Source organism: Vicia villosa, linkage group LG2, assembly GCF_029867415.1.
Source record: "Vicia villosa cultivar HV-30 ecotype Madison, WI linkage group LG2, Vvil1.0, whole genome shotgun sequence".
In the NCBI taxonomy this organism is placed as follows: Eukaryota; Viridiplantae; Streptophyta; class Magnoliopsida; order Fabales; family Fabaceae; genus Vicia; species Vicia villosa.
This window is the reverse complement of record NC_081181.1, coordinates 225,995,145-226,019,731: the sequence shown is the minus strand read 5'-3', so window position 1 is coordinate 226,019,731 and position 24,587 is coordinate 225,995,145. Positions and strand designations below refer to the sequence as shown.

Below are 24,587 nucleotides of genomic sequence, written 5' to 3'. Positions count from 1 at the left end.
CTTGTGTATCAAGCATTCACCAACTTTCCCTTTTGTATGATAATATTTGTGTGTGTTCCATACTTGTGCATATGTGTTTGTTTGTGTACATAATACTAAATTCGTGTTTTCTTTCATGTTCGTATAATTGTTGTATATATTTGTACTCATAACGTTTGTTAAGTGTTTTTGTTAGAAAACTTTCTTTAGGTTTGCACGGTGAGACGTCACCATGGCATGACGGGATGAAGTTACTTTCCAAACACCAAAACAATAAAGGCGTCGAGCTAACGACGTAAAACAAACGCTTGTTGGGAGGCACCCCGACGGTTGTAATTTTTGTTTATATTTAAGTATTTGAGGTGTTTAGGTGAAGTGGAGGTGGCTGGAAGACCTGTTTATGTTCTGATTTTTTCAAGTTTTTATTGTCTCGCTTAGCGAAGTCAAGTTTGCTTAGCGACACAGAGAAAATTCTGCCACTTTGCTTTGTATCAGTGGGATTCCTATTCCACTTGGTTCACTCATTTTTTCCACTTCACCAAGCCTATTTAGTAGTAGATACTAGTATTATATTTTCTAATTCCTTTATTGGTTGTTTGGACTCAAAATCTGTCCATTAATCGAAGATTTTTTAGGTGATTCTGCAAAGCTTAAGTGTTTCAACTTGCGATGTATGGTAGGATATTATTTTTGAAGTCGTTTCATTCAAGGTACTCATTTATCGCTTTCTATAGCATAGCATGTTTAGGAAACTTTTCATTTGTACAATTACCATGACATTCATTCTTTTGCATTACTTGCTTGTGGATTGAATCACTTTAGTTCTCAAACCATAAATGTGAGGAAGCTTTCCATTGTTCATATATGCTTGAGGCCACAATCTTTGTTTTAACTGGATTTTATTATGCTTAATCTTTTGTTTATGTTGATTTTATGAAAGCATGAAAAGGATCAAGGCATTTTGTTTCCTTCTAAGCACAACCACCTTAGCCAAATTGTCAATTCACCTTGTGAGTGTGTGAGCATTTGTTAACCCCCTTTGAGCTTTTTGTCAACATCCATGTTATTTCTTGAACTTCTATGCTTGCATTTAGTTCACTTATTTTTGTATGCGTGTTGATTCTTTTTTCTTGAACCCTCAACTTTGTGTTGTTGTATGAATTCTTACCTTGCCTTAGAAAGTAGGGAGTATTCTTATTATTATGTGGTTGAATTCAAGTTGGGGAGAGAAATGGTTATGTACTTATTTGGTTGTTGCTATGAGGTTGAAAAGAAAAGAAAAGAAAAAAGTGAAAAAGAAAGAAAAGAAAAAAGAGAAAAAAATTTGAAAAATAAAAACAAAATGAGTATGGAATAATTGTGTTAACAAGTATGGTGTTTTTGTTGTGACAACTTGGAATAAGGAAGAAGTGTGATCGGAATTGTGTGGTTTGAACCTGTGTGGATTGATCACTCCCTTAGGTTTAGGCAAGTTTTTGTTTCGATTAGCCTTAGGAATCATCCCTTGTTTGTTAACCAAGCCACATTACAACCTTGAAAGGCCCTTGTGATTCTTGTTTTTGTATTTTCAATGTGATTTTTAGATGAATGCATAATTTAATCTTTTGTTTGCAAGATTGTTGGATGAGTGTTAAAAGTCCCTCACCTTTGTGTATTCTTCATCCATTGATGAATTTTTGCTAGGCGTGATTCATGATGTGAGCTTGTATTGTTTTAGAATGTTTTGTATGATTTTTGTACTTAGGATTTATATCGTTTACATGTTGCTATTGTAGGATAATGGTAAGTATTTACTTTGTTTATACATTTTTGTGTTGAGCCATACATTTATTTTTAGTTTTCTAAACTTGTTGATTCATGATTTTTTTAATTTATTACTTTTGATTCTTTGATTTATTTAACATTGTTTGAGGACCATGAAAGTTGATATGAGCAAGCATAATGATAAATTTATCTTCATCCTGGTTAGATTGCATAGATGAACTTGGCTTGTCCATACATTTGTGTGTTATATGACTTAGTGTCTCATAATTGGAGTAAGTGAATTGAGACCCAATGTGATTTATCGATGTGAGAAACTTATTAATATTTTAGTCACTTGAGGGTAAAGTCAACCATCAAACCTCTAATTCTTGAGAGGTTTAACAATTGACTTCAAAAAGTAACACCCATGAATTTTTTTCTTGTTGTTCAAGACAACTAATACCTCCTTAATGCGAAAATGAGTTATAAAACATATTATTTGATTTTGTGTCTTAGAAGATTTTTAAACTCCTTCAATTTATAAGACAATTTATCGATAATACCAGCTACTTAAAATTATTCTTATAAAGTCGTACCATCAGTAATCTAATCGCATGAACAATTTTTTGCCATAGGATTGAAATTTGAAACTTCATCAATTTTTTTTACAATAAAAAAAGCTATAAAAAATATATAAACAAACTAATGTAAAACTTCTAATTTTTCTTATTTCACACGCTAGTATTTTCAAATATTCCAACAATATACATAGTTCTCTTTTTATTAGAAGAACAAATGCACCCTAAAAAAAAAGAACAACTTAATTAGATATATATAATTCATTACTTTTTGCAAAGGAATCTATTACATCCATAAGAAAGTCACAAATTAACATGTAGAAAAATACATAAAACTAAAAAAGAAAGACTCACTCATAACATTGATATTTCCTCGTCATTAAATTTGGTTGACAACATGTTGTATCTGTTGTTGCATAATGTCAAGATTGAGTCTTGAGCATGATCTAACCATGTCACCAGCTAATGGAATAACAGGAAGATTATCACAATTGCATATCTCAATCATGAATCCATCTGGGTCATGGAAAAATAATTGATCAACTTGAACTCCATTTTCTTCCACCAATGCACGAGCAAAATCAATCTTCATCTCCTCCAAACATTTTTGTACCATTCCCATGCTTTCACACTGTCCATATACAACAACAAAATATTTATGAAGCACTTCGAAACTGAGATGTCAACACCAATAATCTCATTTGTCTATGACATGTCAGTGTTATACACCGACAAATGTCATACACAAGATACATCTTTTTGTTTGGATGTGTCGATGTTACAAAGCACAATATACATAGGATTAATTATTCATATATGTTTTTTAATTAATTGTATAATTCAACCACTTCTTCTATCATGTCATAATCTATGCAGAAGTGTATAATATAAGTTAAAGTATAGAAAACGTTTTGTGATATTTGTAAGATTGTTTTTGTCCTTTCTCTATAGCCATGAAAGGGACAGAAATAGTTTAATTTTATTAAAAATAAAATACAAAAATTTAAAATATATAAAATAGACAGCATGGTTTCGTTTGCTTTTAGCATTTATGGCATGCTTTGTTAGAGAGGCTAGGAAGTTAAGCTAAAGTGTTTTATATAGCATTTTTGTGTCATGCAATTTTTTTATATAAAGTTTCTGGTTGTGTTACTGAAAGAATAAGAATATAAATACAATATTCATGTGATTAATAAATTTGAATTAAAATGACCTAATCAGTAGAATTTTAATACAATAATAATTGTAAATTTTATTGGTCAGAAGTAATTTTTTTATCAACCAAACTCTGGATTATCAAGAGATCTCTGAAAGCAATATTTAATGTTACCTGGAATGATATATGATTATCTTTTGGATTAATTTCTTTCTTCATTGGAATATTTTCAGGGTTTGCTGTCTGAAGAAGGTGAATTCCAATTCCATAGCCAAATAACCTGCAAAATTCATCACATAGAAAAATTCAACTTTTATAAAAAAAAAAATTACAAAACTCAAAGAAAATGAATTTAAATAAAGGCATTAATTAATTACCATGCTCCTTCAAAATCAAATGATCCGGGCCTTCTAATAGGAATGAATCCAAGAACATTTTGGTAGAAGTTGATAGATTCTTCAAGTGATTTGCAGATAAGAGAAATATGATTTACTGATTTAAGGCGTAAAGGGTTTCCTATAATGTCTTTCATTTTTTTTTTTGTAATTTTAGGAGGATATATAATTAATTCAATAATAATATCCTAAATTGAAAGTTGAAAATGAAGTCAAATAAATAGAAGAAGAAGAAGGAGAAGAAAAGAAGGAATGTTGATTAGAGGTTGAGAATGGTTTTAAGAAGAATTTGGAGAGAATATAGGTAAGTCCACTAATGAATGAGTAGTGTATATTTATAGACGATTTATTTTGTAAGGTTGTTGGGGTTGTGATGCTATTATAAGTTGTATTTTTGTATGTTTATTTTTAGAAGAAAAAAAACTTATAAAATTAACTTGGAAAACAATTTTATAAACAATATCGTAAATTATTTTTATAAATTTTTTCAAAAATTCCCAAAAAAATTATATTGGTAGATAAATTCAATTAACCAATAAATGTACACCGCCACTTGTCGCAGTAGTTCGTATGAAATATATAGATGACCCTTACACATCATTCCCACGTGGTTCATGCTGAATAAGATCAATCAAACCCTTCTCATCCACTATTTCACACCAATTTCTGGGTAATAAAACTATATACCTACATTAGAAAGTACCACATGTTTGGTTTAATTTTGGTGTTTAAAATTGATTTTGAAATGTTTTTTTTTTTAATTCTAATTGATTCATTTCATCTTTTATAATTGGTTCTACTTAGTATCCATTAGACATGATATATTTTTTATTTTTTGAGTTTATAGTTCATAGTTTATAAATTTATATAATAATAAAAGATTATTTTTATAAGAGTTATTTAATCACAAATTTATAATTTATTTTATTATATTATATTATAATTTATTTTTCAAAATAACATTTTGGTTTATTGCTTATCATTTTTCTCCTCTTTCACTTTTATTATTTTAACTAAAATTATCTTTTACCCTTTATAGCTTATCTATTATCAGTCATGAGTCCTATAATATATAAACTATCAATCATCAATAATCAGTCATAAGCTATAAGTTATAAGTTGGTTTATCAATTAACCGCTATTTTTACCAAATTGAGCCTTGAAGATAGAATTTGTAAGTTTTGAGTTTAAACATGATTTTTTACATTGAAATTCATTGTTCAACTCACTTTTACATAAATTTATTCAAACATAAATCACCTTAATTTCAACTCATTTATAGTTAGAATCAATTCATTCAAAATCAATTTATTCAAAATTAAATTGTTTCACTCGACAAAACAAATGCTAAGAATATAATACTTTATATATGTTTCAATGCGAAACTCATTTTATAGCGCTCTTAAGTATATTTTAGTTCTTTAATCAAATTGTTGGTTTCACGTTGATCCTTTATTTAATAAAGGTTACTATTTAATCTATTCGATAAAAAATTTAACTAATGTTTTAAAACTCGGTCGATCGAACCAGTCTGTTCGTGAATAGGTAGCGCACTAGGTTGAGACATTTTGCGGTACTGTCCAAAATTATGCAAAGCAGTCGAACTACCACGACGCTTTTAAGATAAAACATTTAAGTTCTACTGTATGATTACTACTTACACGATAAGTAATCGGTCTAGAATTACATCCTCAGATGGCACAAAGACCATTCGATTATGGTGTTAAAACCACACATAATTTCTAGCAAAGAACCAGTCGTTGATGGTGCAAATAAGCCACTTGAAAATAGAAAATAAAATTTATGATGAAACAGAAATAAAAGAGATAAAAAAAAGAGATTTCATATTCAGAATTCTGGAGTAAAAAATATGAGATGAGAAAGTCTATATTTATAGGTGAAATCTGACCCGAATTTGAGAAAATTGTGGGGGAGTGGAAAGGATTCGACCCATAACTGGTCTTTGCAATTTTGGTCAACAAGTCAGAGGTTGAAGCTTGGAAGGCAAGGCTAAAGTTCGATCAAACTTTAGGGTTAGGTTAAAGATAACACGCCATTTTTTAATTTATGAATTTTTTTAATTAACATTAATTAAATTCTTCCATTCAATAATTAATGATTTTTAATTAACATTAATTGATTTCCACCATTTCGGGTACCAAAAAAGTATTGGATCAAAGCCCTAGTTCAAACCGTCGGCGCGCGTGTAATGGTTCATGATAGTGTATGCTCACCCAACCACGAAATCGGGTTCCCCTTGGGGCCTAACACAATTGGCCAACTTGCAATATATAAACACTACTAAAGTGTGTTTTGCTTGATTATCAAAAAAAAAAGTGTGTTATGCTTCCTATGTGGGACTTTAATGAACTTTCTCAAATTCACCTTCATACATACTAGCTCATACTTGTGCTCATTTATTATCAACTTTATGCCACTAACTCTTTCCAATTCCCCATTAATCCTTTGATTTCCAACGATCCTCCACTTGAATTTAAAAAAAGTGATTTCAGAAGGAACATCAAATGTTTCTAATATTGTGCATAAGCATAGGTGCCTATGACTTGAAGCTTTGCATAGCAAGAAGGATATGATTCAACAAAAGTGACACAACTGTCTTAAACTCTATCTCAGACATCAAACTTGCACACAATCTTTTTTTAAGGTGAAATCTAATAGCATGTGCTTTAATGGCCTTGCATGTGTATCCCGGTTTAGTGAATGCTATAAGAATTCTGCCTTAATTTTTTTTATAGAAATCGGCCTAAGTTCCACAATCACATAGGTGAGAATATCAAGAGTACTCTTACATATAGGTACTCTCTCATACAGAGAATAGATCTCATTAAGAGTTTCTATTACCTCATTCTCTTATTGCGTCAAGATTCATGCTTCTCTTATTCACACTAGCATGATCACCTCATATTACTCATAACTTGCTATTACCCATTAAACCTATTTCATGGGATCTCCATCCTGTTAGGTACGATTACCATAGTGAGAAACTCAATTCTCCATAGGCATTAGTCCCACCTTCTTGGATGTATTATGGACTTCTCTCTAAATAATCCTTTCGTCAAAGGATCTGCTAAATTTTCATCAGTGCGTACATGATCCATTCTTACAGCTTCTTTAGAGATACATTCTCTAACTGTGTTGTGCTTTCTTCTAATTTGACGTCTTTTACCATTATAATTATGATTCTCAATTTTTTCAATAGTCGCGATACTATCATAGTGGATCAACACAACTAGTATAGATTTTTCCCATAAAAGGATCTTTGGCTACAAGGCGAGCCTTTTACTTATCAAATGTCCCATTAGATTTTAGATTCTTTTTCATAGAATTCTTCATAGAAAAATAGTGAAGAAATCTATACTTATCGATTCTTTCGGAAATATCCAGTAATTATTCTTAGAATTCAATAAAATTTGGTATCATTTAGCAATAGTTCGTTATAACTTCATGTAAAATCTCAAAAAACTAAAAAGTTGTAAAAAAATCGAGATTATATTATAAAATTCGATAAACCGCAACACTTTAAAAAAAAATCAAAAATATTCATCAAAGACACAAGAGTATAAGCACAGCTCCAAGGGATGCCAGGTATGAATAGAGTGGCAGGACAAAATCTCTAAATTATTGTTTCTGGGCCCAACAAGAAAATCTCTAAATTATTGTTTCGGGGCCCAACAAGAAAGGCCCAATAAGAAAAAGGAAGTACACTGTATTTCGGAGTTCCTCAACTCAACCAAACCAAGACGCGTAACATAACAACAGCATTCTTCGTCAAACAACTTTGTTAGGGTTTTGAAACAAAACATCATCGTATCTTCCGAGAAACAAAGACAGAGAGAGTAATGGAAGTCATAACTGAAGGAGTAAACAACATCAACATTAATAACTCCGAATCTTACAAGAAGAATCGCATTCAAGTTTCTAACACCAAAAAACCCCTCTTTTTCTATGTTAATCTCGCCAAGGTTTCAAAAATTTCATCTTTTTTGTATTTTATTCTATCTTTATATATAATTTTGTTGATATATTTGTTGTTATTGTAGAGATACATGCAACAGCATAACGAGGTGGAACTCTCAGCACTAGGAATGGGTATTCAAATCCTTCTATTTACCTTCTTTTTTTTTTTTTTGTGATTAATTGAACTTTGATCGAGTTGCTATTTTAAGAATGCTTTTTTTTTTTGTTTACTACTGGTTAGGTTTATTTGGATTCCTATGTTTATGATTAATGTTTTATTTTTTATATTCAATCACTTAGAAACTTTAAATAAGCTGTTGAGGATAGATTGCATAGGTTTGTTTTGCTGAGTCATAGTATGGTTTAGTAACCCGGAATTCCGGTGGTCGGTGCTGCTGACACGCTGTCGGAACAATGTGGAAGAAAATGCAGTGTGTTTTGTGGTTTTATAACTTGTTCTATTCTGATTTTTTTCACCATGTCTTTGTTGCAGCTATTGCTACTGTAGTAACTGTTGCTGAGATTTTGAAAAATAACGGACTTGCGGTCGAAAAGAGTGAGATACTATGTTTTTGTTTTCTTTTTTCTCTGGGGGAATGTTTATTCTACTCCCTTGTTAAGCTCTCTAGTGGTTGAGTTCTGTGATTTGATTAATGGTTTGAATCTTGATGCAGAAATCATGACATCAACTGTTGATATAAAGGATGATTCTAGAGGTAGACCTGTCCAAAAGGCCAAGGTAAAGGTGCAAACTGTTTCTTTCTGAGGTAGTGTTCTTTCTAGTTTCTAAATGGTTTCTAAGATGTACATTTGATGAATTGTGTTTTAGATCGAAATAGTACTTGGGAAGACAGAAAATTTTGATGAGCTGATGGCAGCTGCAGCTGCTGAAGATGGTGAAAATGGAGATGCTGAAGAACAGAATGCTTAAAATTTATGAAAAAACTACATCTGAATCGTTTGAAGATATGTAATCTTTAATGATTTGCATTTTTGTTGTTGCGATGTAGAAGACATTTCATATTATAAACTGACATGTAATATTGAACTATAAAATTCCTTTGCTTCTTTTAAGTATAAAGTAGGCTTTAATTTATTGTTTTCTTCATTGAGAAAGGAAGAAAGTCGTGAGATTTGAGATTAATTACATTATTTTGAAGTGAAAAAATTAAACTTGTAGATTTTCTATTTGGCTAGTTATGCAGTTTTCCACTAAAATAGTAGTAGTGAGACAAGAAATTTCACAAAGTATCCAACTTTAGGACTTTTAAGAAGCTCTTGAGCAATCTCTTTAAAATTCCAACTTTACAAGCCAGAACTAAATTCTTGTAGTGTTAGAAGATTAGATGCGACAAATAAACCAATTACTTAAAATTTCATAAAAACTAAATTCTTGTAGTGTTAGAAGATTAGATGTGACAAATCAACGGGAATTATTTATGCCATCCCTTACAAATTTTTCTTATTTTTTTGCAAAATAATATCAAAAATTTTGAAAAATCCGGTAATTTTTTCGAAATGTCTGATACACCCTTCAAATTTTTGGTAGAAACACATATTTTATAAAAATTAGTGACTTTAGACAAAAATATAATGGTAAAAGCTTTACTCCAAATGTATAATTCACCAAATCAACCAGTTACTTAAAATTTCATAAAAATGCGTAGATAATTGTGATGCTGTTCCAATATCTGGAGGATATCTTGGTGATTTTATATATGATACCTGAAAATTAAATTAAAAATCAATATTTCTATATTCATTTTATTTAAAAATCTTATTTAGAAAAAAAATATATGATTTACACTTAGAAATAACTTTTAACATCCTACTAGGATTTCCTATTACAAGTGTAAATGACTTGCGCTATCTTGAATTCTTGATCAACTTTCTTGATAATATCTTCAGGGAAAACATCATTTATGTTATGTTCTGCCAAGCTTGTTGAAATTCATCAACTATAATATAATCACTTTTGTCCTTGTCATAATATCAGAATGCCATAATATAAGTCTTCAAAGATATAGAACAACCACATTTAGGTTCTATTAGGTCACTTCCAGAGTATCCATTAATATTGCTTGCAAATCAACATCGGGTGCCAAATCTTCTTTCGCTAAAATGACACTAAGAATTTGGAGCCTCTAGCAAATTAACCATCAATCTACAATACATTTTTGTAAAATGTTGAATTAGAATAGGACTCATGTAAAACAAGAAATAAAAGAAGTATCCACCAAAAATAATATGTTTACCTCGGCGGAAACCTCCTTATAACAGCCTCATCAAGATCAAAAGACCTATTTGTAGCAGCAAGAACAAGTAGACACTCTTATTCTTTTGCACGCAAACCATCCCAATTTACCATAGCCTCATGCTCACTGGGGTTTTCACATCTCCCTAACATACCATCAACCTGCCACAGATTCCACCAAATATATCAAACACAAAAGTGAAAATAAGAAAATCTATAGAAGCCATTACTAGCCAGTAGCTATCATAAAAACGACAATATTTAAATACCCGGTGAATCATGTTCTAAACTTCTAGGCATCAAAACTGAAAATTGATTTAATTCAAAGAAGTGCCTTTGTAGCAAATAATCACAACTATATCACCTAGGTATTCATTCAATAACAAAAAAAGAATCAGCTAAACTTCTGAACTTTGGGTCAAATCTGTTTGGAATATATTCCAAATTGCAAGTTGCAACCCACCAGCTCTTCAACCCAATATATCAGCAACTTCACAAACACTGTTGGAGATACCATTGTCACTCTCTTTCCGCTTTGCAATTTCATGAAATGCAGAGGAAATTGTAAACATGCAGAAAACAGCCGAATTGATTGGCATTTCATGAAACAATTCCCAAATCATACGTACATTTGTTATTTAACACCAGCAACAATCAAAATTGTGGATTGGAAATCAGAAACTTATAATCAGTATTTAGAGGTACATATTGTAGTTTTGCATGACAAACTACTCTTGAAAGGCACAATGAATAAAGTAGACAGGTAATTCAGGTCATGCGAACATCATCTAAAACATTGAGGTTGAGCCTCCTTAAAAGTTACATATTTTCATATCATGCTGATATGTCACATGTCATGTCACTAATCACTAGTTACATAACAATAAAGCCACCTTTTAAATGGTGGAAAGTAGACCGAAAGACATATTCAAATAAAATGGTCGAAATATAAAGGAGTTATAATTAAAATATTTAAAGCAAAGGAAAAGAAACTTAAAAGATATAAATATGACACGTCATATCAACCTCATCAACAAATATACCACATGGAAAAATTTGGCTGGCTATGGAGAAGACTGCTTTGACATATTTTTCTCCTTCGCCAGACAACTGCACCAGAAACATATTTATCTTGTGGCTAAAATACACAGGAAAACTCACAACATAAAGAAAATGCAATTTGCAGCGCTGATACCTTGGAAGTAATATTGGACATGGAAATGTTTATGAAAGTATCGCAAATGCAAACTCCGCAAAATTGGGTGGAAATTGCATTAATTACCTTCAGTGACTTTTTTACGCTCTTGTTCTCATTTTGGATGCCTTGAAGAATGTCAAACCCATGCTTAATGCTGCACAAATGAAATGTATAACAATGTTAATATTTTTTTGCTCAATCTATTAGGGATGACATTATGAAAATATCCAAAAATGACAAGAAAAACCTTTCCTCGGTTATCACACGCTTTAATTCTTTGGTAGAAGCTTCAAATGAATGCATAAAACGACAACTTTTAGCCCAGCCAATGATCTTCTCCACATCTAGTAAAAGTATTTTAAGTCTATGCAAATGTCATTTTTGCAGTGCATTCATAAGAGATATATGAGACTGTTGGTTTGAATAACAATGTATCGTTGTAGAATTTCCGAATGAAGTATGGGAATTTCTTCACTCCGTGCTTTACTACAAGCTTGTAACTCTTTGATCTCTGTCTTGTTGATCAGAAAACTTGTCTTCAATCAAGGTCTGTAATATAATCGATGCCTCTGAGAGCCTTCCTTGATAAAGGTATTTATCTAATTTCAGGGAGTACTCAAAAGCAGTTTGGAATTCAATCTTATTCATATCGCCGGATATAATGTCCTTCCACTCTTTTGACTTTCCTGTTTGACATAAGCCATGTAGCAGGGCACTGAAACATACAGAATCCATAAGAAATCCCTTCCTCAGCATCTTAGTTTGCAACAACTGGGCAGTGTCAACCATTCCATGCTTACAAAGACAGACAATAATATAATTATAAGCAGCAATCATTGGACTCCATCCATCTGATATCATTGTTGCAAAGAAATCCAAAATCAAGGACCTGCCAATTTCCTCATTTTTTCTGATAAGTGTACTATCTGTAATATTTGTTAAGCCATTTATGAGATAATGGAATGTAGTATCATTTGGAAGACAATTTCTCATCAGCATTAACTCAAAAAATGATGCAGCTTTTTCAGGTTTACCGGCCTTACAAAAGCCGCCAATAAGTATGGTGTACGTGACAACATTAGGTTCTAAATTAAAAGATTCCATCACTCTGAAAACTTTTTCGGCCCTGCTCATGTCTGCTTTCTTGCAGAATCCATTGATCAGGCAGGTGTAGGCAACTACATTTGGCTTGCATTTCTGTTTCATCATCTGTCCAAACATCTTGAGTGCACTATCTAAGTCATGTTGTTTTACATATCCATCTATAACAGTGGAATAAGTGTATTCATCGGGAGTATGATGCGCAATTTTCATCTTATTTAAGTATGATACAGCATTGGTCATCTTTCCGAATTTACATAAACCCTTAATCATGACATTGTACCCCACAATGCCAGGGTCTATACCCTTACTCATCACAACTTCAAAAAGTGTTATTGCCTTGTCAAGTTCATCGTTTCTAATAAACCCGTCTACCAAGGTGGCATAAACATGTGCATCAGGTTGTAAGTTTCGATCAAGCATTTCTGAAAGTAGTAGTTTGGCAGCAGGAAACCTTCCTTTCTTGCAGAGACCACTCATCAGAACATTGTAAATCTGAGCATCAGGAAATACACCCTTCTCAATCATTTTTTCTTGAACCATCAGTGCAACATCAATTTCCCCAACGGTGACAATTCCATGGATAAAAGCTCCATAAGAAACCAAGTCCGGTTTACCTCCTGCTTCACTTTCAGCAATCATAAAAAGAATATCCGATGCCTTAACATAATCCCCTTGCTTACAGTAAGCATGCATGATGGGTGTATAACTATACTTATTAGGCAACAATCTCCTTTCCTTCGCACTCTCTATAAACTCTTCAGCTTCTTCAACCCTTCCACCGCTACATGAAAAGTTAATCAGAATATTATAAGTCGTAATATCTGGTTCACAGCCCATCTCATCCATCCTTCTCATTGTCTCGGCAGCTTCTTCCACCAAACCATGCTTGTATTGAGCGTCAATAATATTATTAAACACTAGTACATTCACATTCAATCCCATCACATTCATTTCTTTCAAAAGTTGATCAACTACTTCAAAATTCCCAACTTTACAAAATCCAGCGATCAAAGCCCCATAAGTTTCCAACGTCGGCAAAAAGCCCTTCAACTTCAATTCCTCTAGAACTTTACTAGCACCTTTCAGATTACCCATCTTGCAATATCCATCAATGATCACATTATAAAACACTACATGTGGAACACAACCTTTTCCCCATCTATCATTAATCAACCTCCTACCTTCCTCAACCTTCCCAAGTTCACACAAACCCTTCACAATAATTGAGGTACTATAGTTATCAACAACCACATCCATACCATCATCACCACCCTTGTGAAGCATTTTATCATACACTTCAAGTGCAATATCAACTTTCCCATTTTTCACCAAACAATTAAGCAATGAATTGTTAGCAAAAACATTTGGCAAACAATCATACAATTCACGAACCGTGTGAAACAACTGAAGTGCTTTATTAACAAACCCATGTTCCGCATACACAGAAATAACATTGTTTAATGCTTCAAGTGTAGGTTTCAAGTTTTGAGCTTTCATATTCTCCAACACGAACTCCATCTGCGAGAACACTCTATACTTGGCCATAAGCTTGAGAAGAGAAGAATAAGAAACCTCATTAAGAGGAGAAGAAAATGGAATAGTGGAAGCCCAGTCAAAAAACTTTAAACCAAGTTCAGGGTCATGAATTCGATCAATAACGAAATGGGCAACATCAGAGACAATGACTTCGGATTCAGCGAAGCGTGATTCGAGAGAGTCACGATATTGATGGGTTTTGAGGATATGGATGACGTCGGTGATGAGGTTTTTGATGCGTGGAGGCAGAGAAGAAGAGGAGGGAGGTTTGAGGCGGTGACGAGGTTTGATATGAGAGAGAACAGCCTTTGACATTGGGAAGTACGGTGTTGGTGGCGGTGGAGTCGTGGAGAGGGGGGGGGGGAGTGGTTGGCTTTGCCGGCGAGGCTACCGGCGTATGGGAATCGCCGGTGGAGAAACTGGAGAGTGAGGTAGGGATAGAGGCAGAACGAGAAATCAAGTCTCGTATGACTTTTTTCCACTCTTTAATTTTTAACTAAAAATATAAAAAATATTTTAGAAAAATTAATAATGGAACTCTAGAACTCAATATGTAAATATAAATTTTTATATTTATTATAGGTCTAAAATTTCATATGCATATATTAATTTTATACTTAATGAAGATCTAAAATTTTTGTCTATAAATACTAACTTTTATATTTAATGAAGGACTTGAGAAAGCTGAAGTGTGAGAAATCTTTGCAAGGCTATCTCTTGCGAAGGATTTGGGATGCGACAAAGTTGAGGTGAATATGGATTATGTCAAAGTCATAGAAATGATAGAGTCGGGTAAAGACATGAACATGGATAGTTACACTTTAGTGAAGCAAATTTTGGAATTGATGTGGTGGTTTGAAGATATTAAGTTAGTTCACACTTTCAGAGAAGTGAACCGTTGTGCGGATGCTTCAGCTAAATTTGGAGCAACGAGTGGAAATTTTTCTTTGTTTGAGAATGAGGTTCCGATGTTTTTAAAACATCTCGTAGAAACATATTGTCTAGGTATCTCCATTGCTAGGAGAACTCTGTTGTAGTTTTGTTTTCTTTTGGACGCGCCGCCCTCCCTCTATCAAAAAAAAAAAAGATATTCATATATGATACAACCTCCGTTCCTTTATATAAGAGACAATTCACTTTTTTAGATTCATTGAATAATTAATGTATCTAGTCAATATACAAACGAGATACATTGATTATTCAATGAACCTAAAAAAGTGAATTGTCTCTTATATAAAGGAACGAAGGTAGTATTGCTTAAAAAAATTATAATCATTTGATATCATTTAAATTCTTAATGTGTTTTATCATGTGTTCATTCATCATATATATGAGAATGTGAGAATGTAATAACAGCCATTGGATTTATATTCAATGGTTGAGATTAAAATATATTTTTAAAATTTGATTAATAATTTCTCTTTACTCTTAACGCACATAATTTAATGAAGATCACATTTTAATCTCAACCAATCTTTTTTAAATCTGATGGTTCTTATTCATTCTCACATTCTCATATAACTTATCCATTCTCATTAGATATGCTATATATATAAGTTATATGAAAATGTTAGAATGTAATAACAACCATTGGATTTATAATTAATGGTTGAGATTAAAAGATATTTTATAAAATTTGATTTATAATTTCTCTTTCTACTTAATGACACATGATTTATTAAAGATCACAATTTAATCTTAACCACTCCTTTTTCAATCTAACGGTTCTTATTCATTCTCATATAACTTATCCATTCTCACTATATATATATATATATACTACTCCGATCTGATTTATAAGCAAAAATTCTCTTTTTAAGTTCATTGAATAATGAATGTATCTAGTCACATAAAAGACAAGATATATATAATCATCTCTAACACTTGTAGCAGCTAGATGATATTTAACACACTTAAAATTAAAATTTAGCTAAGGGTCTGTTTGGTAAGACCCCAAAAAGAGCTTTTAACTTTTAGCTTTTCAACTCACATTAATGAAAAACCTCTGTCTGGTAACTTTCTTTTAGCTTTTAGCTTGTAGCATTTTTACTAGCTTTTAGTTTTTCTTTCAAAAGCTATTTGAAGTAGCTTTTGAACTTATAGCTTTTAGCTTGTGACTTTTTCTTCCATTTATATCCTTATTATTTCAACAAAATATATTATTACCCTTATTAATAAAAATGTTCTTTTATGTCATTTTGTATTTATCAGCTAAAGAATCAGCTAATTTACCAAACACTCATATTAGTTTATCAGCTATCAGTCATCAGTTACCAGCTACCAACTAATTTTACCAAACAGAGCCTTAACACCCTTTATTTTATTTTCTTTTTCCCCCTTTTTCAAATGGTAACTATAACGGTCATTTTACAATTATCTCTATAAATACTTCAACTTATTTCATAACTTTCACATCATTCTCTCAAAACATGTATACACATTTTTTAAATGGTTAAATACTTTCTTTTATTCACCAGCCTACATTCATTATTTTGTTTCTTATCGGCATTATCAAACATGAAGAATTAGGTCAAGATTACGTAGCATTATAATATTTATCATTTTACTATTATTAGTCTTATCTTGGTTTATTGATAGAGGTTTTTGAATAAATCATGGCCCATAATCGTTGTTATTGAATAAATAGATTTATTTTTTTTTACTTTATATACATTAAGTATTGATTATGTTCATTTGAATTCTTGATATAATTATGTCCAATATTAAGCATCAATTCAAAATTTTAAACTCTGCCCACAACCTTTACCACAAAAGTGGTTTTGACCGTGATATTGTCTCGACTAGGACCATCAAATTGAGCATAATTGTCATGTCTTTTAATACGATTATTGTTACCACGCTGTTGATTAAATGTTGTGGCATTTATCTCAGGATATTTATTGTTCCTGAAGGACATGACTAGAAGTTTTTTATAAGTAGCTTATTATTTTGTTTAGAAAGACTGCAACTAAATCATAATACTCAGAATATTTTTCTCATTCTATATTGTTGTTGCAACAATACTTGGGATGCATGAAAAGATGAAAACGTGTTTTCTAACTTTTCTTCTTCTGTTAAAATTATGCCATAAAATTCTAATTGTGTTATTATTTGTTGCATGGCAGAGTTATATGCAACAACACTTTTATAATCTTGGAACCTTGATTTGTTCCACTGATCCATCAACGAGGGCAACAAGACTTTACTCTGATGTCCAAATCTTGCCTTAAGTTAGTTCCACAATATCATGGGATCTTTTGCATTGAGTATTTTGTTTGTAATACATCATCAAGGTGATGCTTGATTATCATATTTACTTTTAACTTTTTCATTGTCATTTTCTCTAGGTCAATTGTCTACTTTTCTGAATTGTCTACTTCATGGATTTTTGTCGAGTCCCTCACATGCAAGGTACTCAATTAAGTTATTCTTCAAAGTTATATAGTTGTCCCAGTGTTAGCTACAAATTTGACGCTCTCGAAAAGGGAGATATTCAAGAGACAAAGGATTGAATTCTATGAAGAAAGATTGGATTCGACAAGTATGAAGGAATCTTCGACAAATTTATTTTATGAGAAGCTAGTCAACCTGATGAGTTGATTGTGTTATATGAGACTTAGAAATATTTTAAGTCATTCAGACTTGGAATTCGACGAAGAGAATTTGAAATAGGCCAATGGCGGGATTTTTGGCCATATTTGTCCCTTGAGAAGGACGCATGGAGGCTTGCAAGAGGCAAAGCACATACAGACGGAAACGTGTCATCTTTGGAGTAGAAGACCGTTTTATTAGAAATAGTATATATATGAATCTTAGTAAATAGATTTTTCGTTTGTTCAATATTGTACAAATCCTAAAAACTTACTCAAAGTATCTAGCGTATTGAGAAACGAGTCTCTCTGAGAATGTACGTTTGAAACACTATTATTTTTCATTTATAAAATAGTTATTTACATTTAAAGTCTTTTACAATTTTTATTTATCTTTTCTGTCGAAAACCCTTTTATTTTCTTGCCCAAATTTATTTTCCTTTGCTCTTTACTTTTAAACACAAACATTTACAGCCTTTTTTCTTTTCTTTAAGATTAGCTTTACGTTTAGGCCTAGAAAATATGAATACACAGAAACTAAACACATATGTCTTTAAAATCAATTTAGTCGATCCTGTGAGTAAGCGAAGTGTCTAAATTCGGAAGACTAACGCTTGTTTACCAAAATCAAGGGTAAACACCCAGTTATGTTTGAATTGATGTTTAACGTTGGACATGATTATATCCATAATTCAGATGAACATAATAAATATTTAATGTATAAACTAAATAAGTCAATTTATTCAATAACAACGATAACAAAAACCATGACCATATTTTATTCAAAAAAATTATACCTATATACCAAACCAAGATTAGTAATCGTAAAATAATCAATATCATCAATACTACGTAATCTTTATCTAATTTTCCATGCTTGGTAATACCGATGAGTAGGGGTGGAAATAGGCTAGGCTAGGCTTTAGAAGGCCTGAGTCTGGCCTACGATAAACTTAAAAGGCTTGAGCCTGACCTATGGCCTATTATATGTTCTTTTTTTTTTCTGACCTAGCCTTTTTAAAAGTCTAGCCTGACCTGAAAACCTGTTTAAAAGCCTGCTTCTCATTAAAAAATTTAATTGGTTCATATTACTTAAGAAGTCTTATAGACCGACCTATATATGCATATATAGTCTGACCTATTTAGCCTTTGTTCTAACATATATGCATATATAGGTATGCCTATTTGGTCTTTTTTCTAATATATATGTATATATAGGCCAACCTATTTAGCCTATTTTTAATATATGTGAAAATATAGGTCAGCCTATAAGGCTTCATAGGCTTTTTTAATAGGCTAAGCCTGACCTATTTAATTAATTAGGCTTTTAAAAAAACCTTAGTTTGACATTTTTATTAAATAGGTCTAGTCTGGTCTGACCTTAAGTAGGCTAGGCTATAGGCCCTTGTAGGCTGGACTGACCTATTTCCACCCTTATCGATGAAGAACAAAATAATGACAAGTAGAATGATGAATAAAAAAATCATTTAGCCATTTAAAAAATATGGATAAATATTTTGAGAATGATATAAAAGTTATAAAAAAAGTTGAAGTATTTATAGAAATAATTTTGTAAAATAACTGTTATAGTTATCGTTGGGAAAAAGAGAAAAAAATGTAAGTGTGTTAAATATGATCTAATCAAATTTTAAGTGTCTTAAATATCATATAACCGTTACAACTATTAGAGGTGATTATAATATAACATATATGGTGAATGAACAAACACATAAGTAATTTAAATTAAATTAAATGATCATAATTATTTTTTGGTGAAGCAATATTATAGATAGGATCTTAGTCCTCCATTAAATATGATAGATGGTATTTATAGATGGAATTTTAGACCTCCATTAAGTATAGAAGTTAGTATTGCATATGAGATTTTAGATCTCTATTAAATATAAAAGCTAGAATTCACATATGTGATTTTAGACTTTCATTAAATATAAAAATACGTATTTGTATATGAGGTTTTAGACCTCCATTAAATATAAAAATTAGTATTTACATATAATATTTTAGACTTTCGTTAAATATAAAAGTTAGTATTTGCATTATAGGATTTTAGGCCTCCATTAAATATAAAAGTTAATATTTGCATATGAAATTTTAGACCACCATTAAATATAAAGTTAGTATTTGCATATGAGATTTTAGACCTATATAATAATAACCAATACTTATTATAGAACACTTGACAAATCGGCAGTTTTCAATAACAAGGGTTAAAACAATAATAACAATAATAGTCATTAGTTATAAATCACTTGACGGATTGTCAGTTTTCTATAACTGAGACAAATAATAATAATAATAATAATAATAATAATAATAATAATAATAATAATAATAATAATAATAATAATAATAATAATAAAGTGATAAGTATATAAGATGTACCTAGTATATTAATAAGAGAAAAAGGTTCATACATTTTACACTGTCAACCAATCACAACCTTGTATCAGAATAAATCATACTTTAATTAAAAAACTATTTTAATGACAAGACACTTTGGTAGTTTTTTATTGGATGACAGTATAAAATAATTTTACACTATCAGTGCATATAAATTAAACTCTATTAATAACTTCTTATATAAATGATTGTGCTGATAATGTGTTAAGAAAAAACAAATTTTTGAATCAAACTTTATTAATATTTATAAACTAATATGATGATGTATAAGCTACCAATCTAGTTATATATTTTGTTACTAGTATATATAACAAAGAAAAAAGATAGAAGAAAGTAGCATAGTATCTCTTATATGTTTTAAAGAAAATTTGTATGTATTTACATGAATCAAAGAAAAATAGTATCTCTTATATCTTTTAAAGAAAATTTGTATGTATTTACATGAATCAAAGAAAAGTATTTATCCTATTAGAATTACAATTATTACACTAATGTAATACTAATTGACATTACTATTTTTAGTTTGACATATTACACATCTATAATAATTAAGATCTATAAAAATTGAGATTACTATTTTATGTTTGACATTTAGATAGATATCTCCAAATAATAATAAATAATTTTCTTATTTATTATAACAAGATATTGTTTATTAGTGACTAAATTGTTTTTAATACTAAAATGAATCTTTATTAATTGAATAAATAACTTGAGTCCAATACATAACACCGACCCAGTTATGAAACTTTTTAAATCTCAAAGGACTTCACTAAACCAACAACAAGTAATCATGGTGAAAAAAATAAGAGATTAATTATCGATAAGCAATAACTGTTCAACTTTGTATACTTTCATGTCTTCATACTATCTTGAAAGACAAAAAAACTCTTGGAATCTTTTTGTATGCTTTCATGGCTTTTCAAAGAGGAATCAAGAATTAAGCTTCCCATGTTTCTTCTATTGGAAAAGAATGCTAAAAAAACAAAAACAAAAAATCTTAGGAATCTTTTTGCCAACACGAAGTGATAGGTATGTTCCTACCACTCTATTACACCCAGCATCCTCACAAACCTCGTATTCTATCAAAATTCTGGTAATTTTTATCTAGCAGTGGCTTTACTCTTTTGTACATGCTCTTTATCTGCATAATTATTGTCCGCCCTGTTAGCCGGGGACAGTGCGAACAATCAACGAAAAGCCAACACATCATCATAATCATGTGAAACATCAATGTTACCATGTTTCATGCCTATGCATAATCACAGGATTTCCCTTCAATTTTGCCTTCCAATGCAATAATGATGGCCTTTCTTGTTCCCTTGTCCCTCAATACACCCTTCACAATAGTTTTCACTTTTCAAAGCAAAAGGCTGGTGCAACTACAGTTAAACCAAACTTTCCCAGACAAAGAGATTATTTCCTTCAACAACTTTGATAGGAAACATGAACAATATTGTGATATCTTCAAACCAGCTAGACATTTAGCTACTCTCCAGCTTCAATCCTACGAGTATGAAAATAAGATATGTGTCCAATAGCAGAAACCCATCGCTGTATAAGAAGAAACTAATTCTCTTCATAAGTACTTCATTGAACCACGCGCATACTTTATATAGTGCTGAAAGAAGCCCTTCGGACATCCTCAAAATCTGAAAAGGGTGCTCATTGTACATCAGGACATCTGCTCTTCACTACACAAGACCCAGATTGCAAATCAAAATACTTCAAGAAATTTCCAGATGACGCTTTTCCTATTCCACTTCAATGACAAATAGGTATCGGGGGTCAAGTTTAATTTAACTTCAAATTCTACAAAGCTTTAAAACACCAATCCTTAAATCTATACATTAACTAATTCAGACAATTAATTATTGATAAGGGTGACATATCAAGAATGAGGGAGTATTGAAGCTAAAAGTCAACCAACAGCATATCACCAGAGCAATATTAAAGAACACTAAACCAGCATGAATATAGGAAAAAAAATATTTTGCATGAAAGGGATTGAATAACAAAATGTTACACAGGTTTATATATGAACATTAATATCCAAAATAAACAAACTTTACTTATTAAAAATGAACATTTATATCATAAGTATCTTAAAACAAACAACTATGACTACATTGGCATTTATATAATGACATTTATTCAAGCATTCATACATGAAAATATTATTTTTCTCTAAAACACAATAAGTGATTTTGCAAAATATGCAAGTGCCTCGAACACCAGAAAACCACCAAAAAATTTCAGTTGCAAATGTACTGAATATTTGAATATTACTTGTAATCAAATAATAAAGATCCACAAATAATTCAAGGAACTTAAATACTAGTTGTAAATGAAAGACAAGGAACAGAACACCATGTAGAACCTTCATAACTTCATAACCATGCAGAATTTCTCTACAATGTAGTAAGTAATATAAGAAAAACAGAAGGTGTGTGTGGCAGAGGGAAAGAATGGTCAAAGGAAGAGTATTTCACAACTTACAAGAGTTTATCTGGTAGTATTTTCCTTCTGAAATACCATCTTGGCCGAAATATTATCCAGTGAGGTACAATGAGCTAACGAGTGGAAAAAACCGGTGTTTGACAGCTTGTATAAATGAGATGCCATCAAAATTTCAGGCTTGTTACATTAACTATCAAGATGTACAAATGAATGGAATACAAAGAATATAAGATCCACTTGGGCCACTGCCTCACTAAACTCAATCAATTTCCCTATTCCACTAACTTTACTGCCCTGACAATAAGGACTGCATTGAAGCCAAATAACTGGAATAGAAGGGAGGTTTTCTGCTTTCCACCAACGCAACAATCTCTTTCACTTTATCAATCTCCCCAAATCTCTTTAGACCTTCCAGCAGCATAAAGATAGTATCTACATTCGGAAACCAATTTTTCCGCATACTATCTTCACACATGGTGTAGGCCTGATTAAAATCCTCTCTCTTACACAAATAATGAATCACCGTCTGATAAATATTAGCACTACTCTTATAACCCTTCCTATGCAACTTCGAAAAAACCCTCATCGCCATCTCAGGATAACCCGCCAGAAAAAAACCTTTGATAACCAAAACTAATGTTACCTCATCCGGCATAACCCCAACTCTCCGCATCAAACCCATCAAAGCATTCGCATCCCAAGCCCGCCTAACAGTAACCAAAAACTGAATCCGAACATTAAAAGTATGAAGATTCGGCATACAACCCTTCAACACCATCCGGTTCCACAACCCATTCCCAATCTCCCATCTCTTAACCTCATAAAATGCAGAGATAAGAGTCGTATACGTAACAACATCCGGCTTAACCCCTTTATTATTCTCACAATCAACCATAAACAAATAAGCCTCTTGAAGCTTCTCATCTTCACAAAAAGCCTTAACAGCAATGTTTACAGAATAAACATCTAATTTAATATTAAACCTAGAAGGAACCTCCTCTAAAAACCTCACAACCTCATCGAATTTTCGACTCGACGCCAAAACATTAAGAGCGGCATTGAAAGATTTAACAGTCCTACGGCATTTAAAACTATGCATTTGATAAAAAGTATCAAGCGCGTGTTGAACCATACCAGCCTTCCCATACAAGGTGATAATCCTCACGACAAACCCTTCCCTACGAGATTGCGGAAGCGTTTTCTGCTGTTCGAGTAAATTCTCGATGTAGTCGAAGCGTTTAGCGCCGGCGAGACGCGAAACGGTGTCGTAGAAAGCGAAGCGGTTTTCGACGAGGAGGCGGTTGGTGGCATTGGCTTTGAAGAGATGGAAGAGGTTGTGTGGGTCCCACTCGGATTTGAGAGATTGGAGGACGGGTGGTTGTAAGGGTTTAAGGGTTTTGAAAGTGAGGGGGGAAGATGAAGAGAGATTGTGGCAGAATCTGCGAGTGGATCGCAGAGAGGGGGTTAGCATGATCAGGAAGAGAGTGAGGGAAGATCATGCTCAATGGTGGTGGCGGTGGTGGTGGAGGTGGTTGTGGCGGTGGTGGTGGTTGGAATGGGGTTTAGGTTGTTGAAGAGCATTGGAATATAGGGTTTAGGTGGAATGAAGAGCGCCACCAGTTCATTTTTCTCTCATCGTTGGATTTTCGTTTTTTTTTTTTCTTCTCTTCTCTTTTATTTTTTATTTTTTTTTTACTAATATGAAGCAAATGAATGAAGAAATACTTGTATATATTTTCAAAACTAAGGAAACAATGAAATAGGGAGTGATAGTGATTAGTGACACACTTGGATATTCAGCATTTTATTTGACCACTTTATATATTTATTATTATTGATTAAAAGTAATGCATTTAAACGGTAAGAAAATTTTACTATGTCATCGCCTATTAGATTTTATCTCATTGAGTCATGATATATTGATATTTTAAAAATTAAAGCGTAATTGAATGGGATAAACGTTTCTCATTAATTGAGGGTATAAAAGTATTTACTTTATACTTCTGCAAGTGGCATTTGTCTTTCAGATTGTCTTTCAGCTTCCTACATATCCTGTTTAGGGGTGTCAAAACGGGCCGCCCGCCCCGCCCGCTGCCCGCCCCGCCTTATGCCCGCCAAAAAACGAGCGGGGCGGGCATGCCCGCCAAGTAAAATGGGCATAAAAGTCATGCCCGCCCCGCCAAAATGGCGGGTTG

The 24,587-nt window shown here is 31.9% G+C and overlaps 4 protein-coding genes across 9 annotated transcripts; 1 reads left to right on the top strand and 3 right to left on the bottom strand.

Annotated features, from left to right (window-relative positions):
- Window positions 1-2,425: 2,425 nt before the first annotated feature.
- LOC131654091 (glyoxylase I 4-like) lies at window positions 2,426-4,128 on the bottom strand. Its single transcript, XM_058924509.1, has 4 exons — window positions 3,834-4,128; window positions 3,631-3,736; window positions 2,655-2,931; window positions 2,426-2,524 (listed from the first exon to the last, which is right to left on the bottom strand). The coding sequence occupies exons 1-3, from the start codon at window positions 3,986-3,988 to the stop codon at window positions 2,680-2,682; spliced, it is 513 nt and encodes a 170-aa protein (XP_058780492.1). The 5' UTR covers window positions 3,989-4,128; the 3' UTR covers window positions 2,426-2,524; window positions 2,655-2,679.
- Window positions 4,129-7,602: 3,474 nt separating this feature from the next.
- LOC131654089 (uncharacterized protein At2g34160-like) lies at window positions 7,603-8,925 on the top strand. 2 transcript variants are annotated; one of them, XM_058924507.1, is made up of 5 exons: window positions 7,603-7,834; window positions 7,913-7,961; window positions 8,323-8,385; window positions 8,504-8,568; window positions 8,659-8,925. In XM_058924507.1, exons 1-5 carry the CDS (start codon window positions 7,712-7,714, stop codon window positions 8,758-8,760), a joined length of 402 nt encoding a protein of 133 aa, XP_058780490.1. In that variant the 5' UTR covers window positions 7,603-7,711; the 3' UTR covers window positions 8,761-8,925. The 2 variants fall into 2 exon arrangements, with proteins under 2 accessions (XP_058780490.1, XP_058780489.1); XM_058924506.1 differs by having other exon boundaries at window positions 8,504-8,574.
- Window positions 8,926-9,490: 565 nt separating this feature from the next.
- Window positions 9,491-14,385, bottom strand: LOC131654088 (pentatricopeptide repeat-containing protein At1g52620-like). 4 transcript variants are annotated; one of them, XM_058924503.1, is made up of 4 exons: window positions 11,529-14,385; window positions 11,279-11,435; window positions 10,085-11,193; window positions 9,491-9,993 (listed from the first exon to the last, which is right to left on the bottom strand). In XM_058924503.1, the coding sequence occupies exon 1, from the start codon at window positions 14,234-14,236 to the stop codon at window positions 11,768-11,770; it is 2,469 nt and encodes an 822-aa protein (XP_058780486.1). In that variant the 5' UTR covers window positions 14,237-14,385; the 3' UTR covers window positions 9,491-9,993; window positions 10,085-11,193; window positions 11,279-11,435; window positions 11,529-11,767. The 4 variants fall into 4 exon arrangements, with proteins under 4 accessions (XP_058780486.1, XP_058780487.1, XP_058780485.1 ...); XM_058924504.1 differs by having other exon boundaries at window positions 11,366-11,435; XM_058924505.1 differs by having other exon boundaries at window positions 9,497-9,993; window positions 10,085-10,245; window positions 11,366-11,435.
- Window positions 14,386-20,919: 6,534 nt separating this feature from the next.
- LOC131654087 (pentatricopeptide repeat-containing protein At1g80150, mitochondrial-like) lies at window positions 20,920-24,071 on the bottom strand. 2 transcript variants are annotated; one of them, XM_058924500.1, is made up of 2 exons: window positions 22,432-24,071; window positions 20,920-21,694 (listed from the first exon to the last, which is right to left on the bottom strand). In XM_058924500.1, exon 1 carries the CDS (start codon window positions 23,861-23,863, stop codon window positions 22,679-22,681), a length of 1,185 nt encoding a protein of 394 aa, XP_058780483.1. In that variant the 5' UTR covers window positions 23,864-24,071; the 3' UTR covers window positions 20,920-21,694; window positions 22,432-22,678. The 2 variants fall into 2 exon arrangements, with proteins under 2 accessions (XP_058780483.1, XP_058780484.1); XM_058924501.1 differs by having other exon boundaries at window positions 20,920-21,626.
- Between the last annotated feature and the right edge of the window lie 516 nt (window positions 24,072-24,587).